The 10,973-nt window shown below is 45.8% G+C and overlaps 2 protein-coding genes across 2 annotated transcripts; one reads left to right on the top strand and one right to left on the bottom strand.

Annotated features, from left to right (window-relative positions):
- Positions 1 to 1,216: 1,216 nt before the first annotated feature.
- On the bottom strand, positions 1,217 to 3,536 carry CCR75_007090 (uncharacterized protein; the record flags this gene model as incomplete). Its single annotated transcript, XM_067965154.1, has 4 exons — positions 1,217 to 2,793; positions 2,875 to 2,967; positions 3,043 to 3,138; positions 3,174 to 3,536. The coding sequence occupies 4 exons, from the start codon at positions 3,534 to 3,536 to the stop codon at positions 2,284 to 2,286; spliced, it is 1,062 nt and encodes a 353-aa protein (XP_067821072.1). The 3' UTR covers positions 1,217 to 2,283.
- CCR75_007091 (uncharacterized protein) lies at positions 1,329 to 2,228 on the top strand (the record flags this gene model as incomplete). Its single annotated transcript, XM_067965155.1, has 1 exon — positions 1,329 to 2,228. One exon carries the CDS (start codon positions 1,329 to 1,331, stop codon positions 2,226 to 2,228), a length of 900 nt encoding a protein of 299 aa, XP_067821071.1.
- Positions 3,537 to 10,973: the final 7,437 nt, after the last annotated feature.

Consider the following 10,973-nt stretch of genomic DNA (forward strand, 5'->3'; position numbering starts at 1 on the left):
CATAGCGTACGACACCATCCGGCTGTCGTCCTCGATGAGCTGGGCGACACCACATTGCTCCACGGCTAAAAGCCAGTGGACAATCGTGTGCGCCGCAGTTCCATCGAACTTGGGCGGGTCCATCCGAATGGGCCTCGGCTGATGCGGCCGGGCAGAGAGCATCTCAACAGTCCTGTTGAGAGCCTCGCTCCGAGCCTGCTCATGCCTCAGCTCATCCTGAGTCTGAGTGACGGACTCCGCCGCAGCATGGCTCTGTGCCTCGGACGCGGCCCTCCGCTGTCCGAGCACAAATGCCTCAAACTGCTCCAACTGAGCAACATGTTGCTCAGGAGGACTACCCAGGAGCCTGGCCAGGGCTTGTTCACCAAGTCCCTGCGCCATTAGCCCTGCCACCTCCCGATGATGTTCGGAGAGGTGGGGAAAATGAGCCCAATCAATGTTGAGGCTCATCCTCACGTACACACGCAGAGATGCGGGTCGTGGGAAGGATTTCAAGTGCTACCAAGTGTAGGCGGGCACGTCGTAATGCGGCCACGCTCTACTTTAGCACACACCCTAGCACAGCGAGGAAGCGGTTTGCACCTGCTTCTCTTGCGTGCAGTGAGGAAGTTGTGGTGGGCGCGCAAGCGACCTCACCCAACTCACTAAGAACTCTGGTGAAGTGACGTCACGGGAGCGGTAATCCGTCTCCTCGTGTGCACTTCCCAAGTAGGTAGTAATTTTCAGACTGATTTGTATTTAATAGAATTAAATACAAATACCTATTTTTATCAATTAAAATATTATCTCTATAGATGTCATTTAATATGTATTGCGAGCGTATCTTTATAGATACCTCGCGTAATTGATGACGCTAGCCGTCATCATGGATGACGCTGGGCGTCATCCCTCCTAATGTGAATGCACCCATGTGCATCACATCCACAAGGGTTGGTCACAAATGTGCACCACACCCGAGTGTTGGGTCTAATTACTATTATTTAGTAATTGACCATCCCCTTAAGTACCAAATGTACTTAATGGGGACTGTGTAACATTAGGGCAACTCTAGCCCGTTACACCATAGAAGTGGCACTTAACCTCTCGGCCGACGGCTTAAATCAAGCAGTCGCCGAGGCGCTCCAGGTGCTTGTGCCAGTCTGCCGCAAAATAAATTACAATTGGTTTACTATCGCGATAAAGGTAGAGCAAAGCAAAATAAAAATGTACAAGTAAAAAACGCCAACGGTATAGTAATAGCACCAATTTGTTAAAAAAAAAGCTTTGCTTTGTAGCCAATGAATAGACGAGTTTGTATGCCGCTCCGCCAAATAATTAAGCTTCGACCGATGGTAGGAGCCTCGGGCGATATCCGTGCGTTCTTCGGGGTGCAGCCGCTCAATAAGAAGCGACGTACGATGCTGGATACTAAAATTTTAGCTGTAAATTATCTTCACAGCAACGTGAGCATCCAGAAGGACGAAATCCAGCAGCTACAGCGAAACAAAGACGACGGCAAGATGTTGCCTGTGACTAGCTTTAAGCAGCTGCAAGTAGAAGGGCAGCTACGGTCACTCATGCATCCGTCATGGTTTGATCTACTACAGAAAGAAACTGCGCGTAGCTCCTTTCAAGAGCTCATGAGATTCTTAGTGAATGAGGAAGGCCGGCAAAAGACCATCTTCCCGCCACCAGCTGATTTGTTTGCGGCACTGCGTGATTGCGCGTTTTCCGACTTAAAAGTAGTCATTTTGGGCCAAGATCCATATCATGGACCACAGCAGGCTCATGGGTTAAGCTTTTCAGTGCGTCACGGGATCCCACCGCCCCCAAGCTTGAAAAACATTTACAAAGAAGCCATGAAGGACATAGGTATCGAACGCCCAACGCACGGGTGTTTGTCTTGCTGGAGTCGTCAAGGAGTCTTATTATTAAACACTGTACTCACCGTTCGTCAGGGAGAACCGAACTCTCACAAGAAACGCGGATGGGAACAATTTACAGACGCCATTATCTCCAAGATTAATCACAACGCCTCGAACGTGGTGTTTTTCCTGTGGGGCAAACCAGCGCAAGAAAAAAGCGCACTAATTGATACAAAGCGGCATCTCATACTGCGTACGTCGCATCCGTCGCCACTCGGTGCGACGAAAACAAACGCGCCGTTCCTGGGCTCAAAGTGCTTCTCCCGAGCAAACAAGTACCTCCTTGACCACGACAAGGAGCCCATTAATTGGAGTGTTTCATAGGCTAAAAATACTATTTTCTTTAAGTACGAATTGGAAATTAAAGATTGGATACAATTTAGCGTAATGGTGTTGTTGGAAAAATATGGCAACGAGCGCGCTGCCGAGAGCCCCAGGTATCGAGCTCCGTGAGCGTGAGTGGCAAGCATTGACGGCTTAGAAAGGCTACAATTCGTTTTCGTGTCTCGACGAGAGCTTCACGGAAACGCATGAGATTTGTCGATGGATCTTGCTGCAGCTGCTGCTTCCAGACGGCGTCCATGACCAGCATCGAGTGCGAGAACACGTGCGCGAGTGCAAGTTCAGCGGATCCACCTTCGGCGTACGCGAATCGATTCGAAAAAAGGGACGACGCGAGCGAAGACGCGTTTTCCATCAGTGCTGTGAATCCAAGGAGCTCCAAGTGAGGGCGACTTAGCTGCTGGGATGTCTCGAGCTCGGCATTTTCCGTACCACAGCATGGACAAACCAATGGGAGAGGCCTTTTAAGTTTTAAGTGACATAAAAGCATTTCCAGTAAATTTAATGCGCACAAACACACTGGAAATCGATTTTCGCGTATCATTCGCTGTATGTATCCATTCAATGCATGTATCCATTCGTTAATTTTAACGCACCAAGTGCAGTTTTAAGAGATTCTTTATTTTACCTTGAGCTCGTCATTCAGATTATCTGAAAAGTAGAGTAACATTCGGATAGCTAAGCGTCCTGACGTGCGTAGGTCCGAGGTCGGATCGTCGTTCTATAAAGAATACAGACCTTTGAGAATAAATAGCTTTACTCGTATTTATAGAAATAAGACAACGGATACACGCACTTGAAAGCCCACGTCACGCCAGCGTTGGTTTACGCGTCCTTCGTACGGCAGCGTAGAGAACAGGCCGTCCCATAGATGCTGCAACATATCGTCATCCTCTATACGAGCGTCAGAGATTATAATGAATAAACTATCTGCAGTGGCTTGCCTGATGACGTCAGATCGAACTCTTTGCGAGCGGCCTGCCGCAGCGCGTAGATCTCCCCCATTTGTGCTGAAGTGGCAAAGTCCTCATACTCACAGACTCGGTCTGGAAAGAGCCACTTCCAGCACGCAAATTGCCTGCAACAAAGCAATTTATTGCCTTGATGCAAGCCGTCAGCACTATTTCTATCGCAGACGATGCTTAAAAAATCATCGGTTGCCGTGTTTTTTTTGGTGTTAATGTATTCATCACCAGCTTTGAGGTACCGGGACAAACAATTTGGAGAGCGAGCGACGACGCGCGCCTTTTCGCAGTCGTCACTAGCTAGGAGAGGACGAGATGCCTCCATCTTAAGCAAGATGCAGCAGTCACGAGGCGTTGGCTAGAAATACTGCTGTAAAGTAGCCATCTATCTATGCTTCGAGATAAAGGGTGCATCAGGTGCCGCCTCTCTATTGGCCAATACTACTGGCACTAACTATAGACTTGTAACGGATGCTAAGCCACCGCCACAGCGAGGAATACTTTTCGTATAATCTCCTTTAAATTTTAATTTCTTAATTTACCGAAAGATCTGTAATACCAAAACTGTCGGCTTTCTTTGCTTGACACGACTTAAAATTGGTCATCAATTTCTTAACTATGCCCTTTACCTATTTCGTCGTATGTGTAACGGGGTGTCCCCGTAACAAAAATATTATTTCTTATAAGAGGAAAAAAAATAAAGATGTTCAAAATTATAATCTTTATTAATTTGACTTAAATAGTTTCAGTGTTACTAAATTGGGTAATATTGATGCAATAAGACATTAGCTCTATTGATTGGTTGATTTAAAGTCTATACAAACATGGCAAACCGTTATAAGACACGATTGCGGGGTGCGCAAGCAAGCGCCATACTAGGTTTGGTGTTCATATAATAAAATTCAGTAGTAGATAGAAGATCGTTTCAAGGAAACTAAATATTGTAATACACTTTGAATTTTTTTCCATTCGAAAGCCTTAGTCTAGACCTTTAAGCTAAATACCCTTAGCTTCAAAGACCCCCCCATATACTCTTGTGTACATGAAGTTTCGAGGCACCTCACCTTCCCTGTAATCAGTGCAAGGTTAACTTGTAATGATCAGTACAAGTGAAAGGTGCCCCATTTCACCTGGTAGCAAGCACTTCGTAGTCCATTCAACGACCTACGCACGTTCCGTCTAACATGGACATATTGGATGAAGAAGGAGGGATCTTTCCAGTCCCTGAAGAAGGCTATCACGCCACTCGTGAAGGGTTTACTCATTTGAGTGACCTTGAATAGGGAGCGATCGAACGAATGAGTTCGGTCGTAGGCAGGCCAGCCGTTGGCGCCATGCTAGAAACTATGGGAAGAGATGAACAGCATGCGGCCATAGCCGAGTTAATACAACACAAACTTGACGAGGCCCGAGAGAAAGTAGCCTTGCTTCACCAGCAAGGCTCTCAGCACGCAGAGGTGTTGAGAGAACAGGGTGCTCCAGAATTGGAAGTTGAGACAGCAGCATGTAAATGCTGCTATTGGGCCGACGCTTCCACGTTGACATGAAAACTTAAAGACCGATTTCTCTAAGTTTAAGGCAGTCAAAGGCGACTACCTCTTAAGATGGTTAATCAGATTAGACGAAACCGTAAAAGCTCGCCGTATCAGTGATGATGCGACGAAAGTGAAATTGGCATTTCCAACTTAGCCGGACGTTTCAAATCTTGGGCTTTGGGAATCAAGATTCACAACCCATTAATTTTCGGGTCGTATGAGGTCTTTAATATCCGGCTCAGACAAACATTTGAGCCGCCGCGCGCCGAATTCAGGGCTCGAGTCGAGCTCCAGAAGTTGAAGCAGGGCAAGCGTGACCTTTACGCTTACACCCAACATACACGATTTCTGGTCAGTTGTATCTTGAGTCATCCATTGATGAAAACACACAGGTTACTGTCTTCATCAAGGATCTCACAGACGGTCCTGTCAAGACCCACCCGTTCCGGCTCGAATTAGAGACGCTTGACCAATCGATCTCTGTAGCGGATCAAGAGGACTTCAGCTTGAAACAGTGTTCGTCAACTCGGGTGCATATGGTCCACCCAGACCACAACAAAACGGAGGTATAGAACCAATGGATCTCTCGTATGTAGAAAGCGAGAAACCTTGCTCTTCAAGTTACAAACGATTACAAAAATGTAATCTTTGTCAAAAGACGGGCCACTACGCCTACGAGTATAGAGCTTCATGGCCAGTGCCTAAAAACTCTAAGCGAAAAGATCGACCTTTCAACGGCGAGGCGGATCTTCAGAAAATGATCGGGGTCGGTAGGTGCGGATCGCTCTACTGATCCAGCAACGTCAAAAGAATTTGCAGGCCTTTTGACAAAAGTTGCTCCTCACACACAAACATTGTGTGCAATTGCCCCAGGAGATGAGGTTAACCTTATCACCCTAAAAATGATGATGGTAATTAAATTGTCACTAAAGGTCCCTAGTCGATTGTGGGGCGTCGCAATTTTATTCGTAGAAGATTGCAGGCTCAAGTTCGTTAAGCGCGATATTCCAGAGGAAACTGAGATAATAAATGCCTTTGTAAGCAATGGATCAAGTGTTGGCGCTTAGAAACTTGATCCAATAGCGCCTCCAAAGTTAATCTCGAAGATAAATCAATGGGTTCTTGTGTGATCTGCGTAGTGACAAACTCAAGCAGATCTGCGTACTTGTCACAGATAAAAAATACGTTGCCGATATTCGGTCGGCAGTAGTACTTCCTGAGAACGAGCTGGTTCTCAGCAGCTTGTCGGTGTACGAAAGTGTCCTTGATGAGAAGACACGGATTGAACGTTTCTTTTACGTCCCAGTCCTGGAAGTCTTTGAAGACAAACCCTATATATAAGGATCTTATCAAATTCAAGGATTTCTTCCCCGAATCAGTACAGAGCGAGTTGCCTAAGGATAAGTGTACTCGACATGAAATCGACCTAATCCAGGTTCGAAATACTGTGTCATTAAGCAGTGGCCATTGCCTCGTGAACAAGTATTGGCGATCGGCACACTTCAAGAAAATTTACGAATTGCTGGCAATTGTAGGATGTCTTTAGTTGAAATTGAAAATTCACCTAAACCTAAAAAATAAGAATTTTTTTAGAAATTCTAAAATTCTTGTTTTTCTGATAGTTACATCCTTCAATTGATTCTAAATTTTATAAATATATCATTTTTTTATTAGAACTTCGAGAAATAATTAGAAGTTCAAGTCAACTTCTCGACATAGCTCTCCGACCTTCTACGTCGGTAAAGCAACAGGAAGGTCGCGAATTGTGCATGCATTCAATATATTGAACGCTGCAGCTCAAACACCGATTACACAAAACGACTTAATCATTGATGGTATATCAATGGGAACTTTTTCGTCTATGGATCTGATGAATGGATCCTATAAGGTCCTCATGCATGAATAGGATTTCCTGTTTATAGCCCAAGCGGTATGCTATCGTAGTTGCTCGTCATACCAAGGTACTAAGTAATGCCCCTTCTACATTTAACATATGTGTAACCAATTTGTTAAGATCGGTGCAGGATTTCGCACAGCTATTTTGATGATGTATTCATTCATATCAGAGCCATGAATAAAAAGTCCAACATTGGAATTATCGTACCCACGTCCGAAAGGTTCTTACATTTATGAGTAAGCACGAGTTGTATGAAATTCTCAAGAAGTTTACAATCGCTGCAAGCGAACTACCACGTCTTGAGAAGCATCGAGGGTAGTCACGGTGTACGCCCGGATCCAGATTAGATCAAGGCGATCACCGATTGGCCTGTGCCAGTCGATCTGAAGGGACTTTAAGAAGTTCCTTGATTTTGCGGCGTGCCTGCACAAGAACTCGCGCAATTATGCAGAAATGACAGTACATCTATCTTCTCTGTAAGAGAAAAGTTTTAAGTGGTCATGGATCCTTGATTGTCAGCGTTCCTTCGAAGGTAAGCAAAGCTTGATGCAACCGTCAATCCTGGCGATTGTTGACCAAGACCGACCTTTTCATGTGACCTGTGACGCCAGCGATTTTGCAATCGGCTGTGCGTTGTATTATGACACAGACTGCGCAGATCGCGTCGTTTGTTATCAATCGCGTCAGCTTCAACCAGCTGAACGCAACTATCCACTGCATGACAAGGCGCTACTTGCCATGAAATACGCACTGGCTAAGTAAGGGTCTATCACTTGGGAAATGGACGTTCAATGTATGTACGGACCATGCATCCCTACAACCGTTAGCAGTCCACACCTCTAGCGAATGTCTTTCTTCGCGGAGCAAAACTTCTCAGTCGGGGATAAACCAGGACGACTCAACGTCGTCGCTGATGCCCTTTCGCGCCGGCCCGATTTTGAGCCGGCTGCGCAATCTAACAGTGAGCATAAGGCCACTATTACGACAATCAAAAGTGAGCATAAGGCCACTGTTGCAACAATAAGTGTTCCGTCGTCAACATTACTCGACGACGTTAAAAGAAGATAAGTCTTTTTAAGGATTGATGGATAATCTTTGAAATCCATCCCAACAATCCATGGAAGGATTGTTGAAGTTGTATAGATCCTCAACATGTAGATAGAAAATGGGTAACTGTATTATACAGCCATTGCTAGCGACGTACCTCGTTCGTCAATCCCCCCCAAAAAAAATGATTTGCGATTACGCATCAACTATGAGTGCCACAATGCACCAATAAAAAATCAATGTGGACGTGAGAAGACTTACCGTACAATAAGTTGCGATTCTATTGGCCACGCAATTATGAGTTCGTCCGAAAGTACATAATTGCTTGCAAAGTTTGTCAATGGGTGAAGCCCAGTGTTTCGTCCCGCTGTCCGTTACAACTCTGCCTATTATGGCAGAGTGTTGGCAGTCCGTATCCATGGACTTCGTCTTCGGATTTCCCGACGATAAACATTAAAGCAATGATTTTCTTGTTTTTGTTAATCGTTTCAGCAAAGTGGTATATCTTGCTGCAGGACCGTAGTCGATCATAGCCAAAGGCTGTGCTTGTGTCTTTGTTGTTTCAGTATTTCATGGGTTACCCCGTGAACTGGTCCCAGATCGAAATCCTAGATTCACGGCGGAATTTTGGCAAACTGTGTTCAACTCACTTAGAACACACTTACATATGTCAATTTTTGATCATCCTGTAAAAGATGGTCCGACGGAGCGTGCAAACCGTATTCTCAAAGAGATACTGCGCGGATCGTCCACTCTCTTAAGAGTTAGAGCGAGCTCTTGCCGATGGTAATATTTGCCATCAACCATTCAGTGCATGCTTCTACAAAGCATAACTGTTTTACGTGAATGGCTTGCGCCACCCACCAGCCCTACCTTGTTTGATAGTGACTCTTATTTAAGGGGGCGTTGATCGAGCAAAGAACCTTCTAGCTCTTTTTCATCACGCAGTAGTGCTAAGGTCAATGCGAAGGATACTAATGTTAATCTAATGAACATTAAAGTGGACAAACTCAGAAGGGACAATAATGTCATTGATGACTTAAATAACGATGCTGAAAGATTCAGCTTCGAAAACGATGATACTAGTCAGAATAATAACGTTCTAACTAGAGAGGAGATTGAAATCTCAACAGTGCAAACCGGTCGGACTGACGACAAAAACAAAACCGAGTCAGCAGATGGATTCCTTCTGGCTAAAGAATCAGTGGTCCGTTTCGTAAAGAATTCCATCGCTGATGTGGTGGATCGACAAAAATGGAACTCTAACAAAAATTGAAGAGCAAACATACTTCCATGTAATGTTAATGACCTAGTCCTACTGTATATGGTAAACCTACCAGAACTTGTAGTGAGGAATGTGGGCTGCCTAGGTATATCGGCCCGTTTCGTGTACTACATCGCCAAGGCAATGCGCATACGATCGAGCTTGAGCGTCTCCGCCCGTACCATCAGTTGGAGGCTTCTTCCGTTTCCGGATTACACCGGAACGGTCTGGAGCATCCGCCAAAATCTGATAGTTCCGAGCCAAAGCCTTATGGTCTCGGAAAAGGGTCTGATTCTCATGAACCAGACAATCCACTCTTTCTTTAAACGAAGAGATCTTCTGACGAGCTGTCACCAGCTCATTTTGAAGGAACTGGTGTCTCCTCTTGTTTGCCAGTTGCAAAGTCGCTACCTGCGCACAATTTCTCAACTGGTCACGAGAAACATTTTTAACCGTCACCGCTAACTCGCGGCGACGGGATGGCTCGTAATCAATATGTGAACCGATGTCCCGTTCACAGCAGTGAGCACTCCCAGCGGGATGCTCTGGGAATGCCTACAAATGCCACAGGGGCTTAGTAATGCCCCTGCAACATTGAACAGGTGCGTAACGAATCTGTTAAGACCGGTGCGGGAATTCGCACCGAGTTATTTGACGATGTATTCGTCCATAGCCGAGCCATGGACGGAAAGACGGACGTGGGAGTTCATAAAACTCACGTTCGTCAGGTTGTTACACTTATGCGGAAGCATAAGTTGTACGCAAATCTCAAGAAGTGAATATTCGCTGCAAGCGAAATACCACTTCTTGAGTGCATCGTCGGTAAAGACGGCGTGCGCCCTGATCCCGAGAAGATCAAGGCAATTACCGACTGGCCAGTTCCCAGTCGATGTCAAGGAACTTAGAAAGTTCCTTGATTAATAAAAGTTTGGTCCAATCACGATGTTGAATCGGATTCATTAAACGAGGCGAACCCGATTTTATCTTTCCCTCCACATACATTGACGGATTCGAGTGGTAAGAAGAGTTTTCTTGTTGATAGCTTCTCGAACCATCGTGAGGTAAAAGGAATTCGAACGAATTACCAAATTGTTCGTTAGCAAGGGTATCCACCCTCGCCGAATAGATGGGAACCTCGTTCTTAACTGATGATGGATGTTCCGAGTCTCATTCGACAGTACGACGAGACCCATCTTCCTCGACAAAGGGTCCATCAGAGAACGAGCGCTTCCCGCGCTCATAAATGGATCAGAGGTTCTCAATCCCCAGACACATCTCGAAAGAGATGAGCGCCCTCATAAGATCTAAAAGGGAATATACTTCCTCGGGGGCAGGCCCTGCATCCTTAAAACAGCATGGACATGACCCCCCCCCCCACGAGAGGCATGGTGTCCCTGTCTCTCTAGACAAACGGTGCAGCTTAAAGCGTGCACCGACCACGGTCCGTTTCTCGAACCGTTCACGGAAAGCATTTAGCTTGTCAAGCCAGACCTCACGGCCTATGTTTTGCACATTCTGTACAAAGGCTGTTTAAGCTTGGAACAAAGGTTTGACATCCTTTGCCCGCTTACAAGAGTACCGCCAATACCGAAAAAAAGCATCGATGGAGAATTTCATTTCATCCTCACCAGGCTTGTGAAGCCTGGATGAGTCGAATTACGGAGTATGATTTCGATCGTTGGTCATTCCAGACCAACGAAATAGGTTACTCTTACTCTAAGAAGGCAACATAGGCCTCTTTTCAGGAGCGAACAGCAACGTATTGCGGCCCCTCTCGTGGTTGCTCATGTTAACGTTAACGCTAACTTGGGCCTTAAGTGATCCCAAGAAGTGGTTGTGAAGGTGAGAGTGCTGCTGGTGGTGCTAGTTTGCATCACCACGCCTTTCCTGGTGATGCAAACTAGCACCACCAGCAGCACTCTTCCCTTCATGACCACTTAGTTCCTGGTGACACCTACTGTCTTCACCAGAGTGATCATCGCTCACGGAGTCAACATCATATGACTCCCCACCAAAAAG

The sequence above is a fragment of the Bremia lactucae genome, linkage group LG5 (assembly GCF_004359215.1).
Source record: "Bremia lactucae strain SF5 linkage group LG5, whole genome shotgun sequence".
Lineage (NCBI taxonomy): Eukaryota > Oomycota > Peronosporomycetes > Peronosporales > Peronosporaceae > Bremia > Bremia lactucae.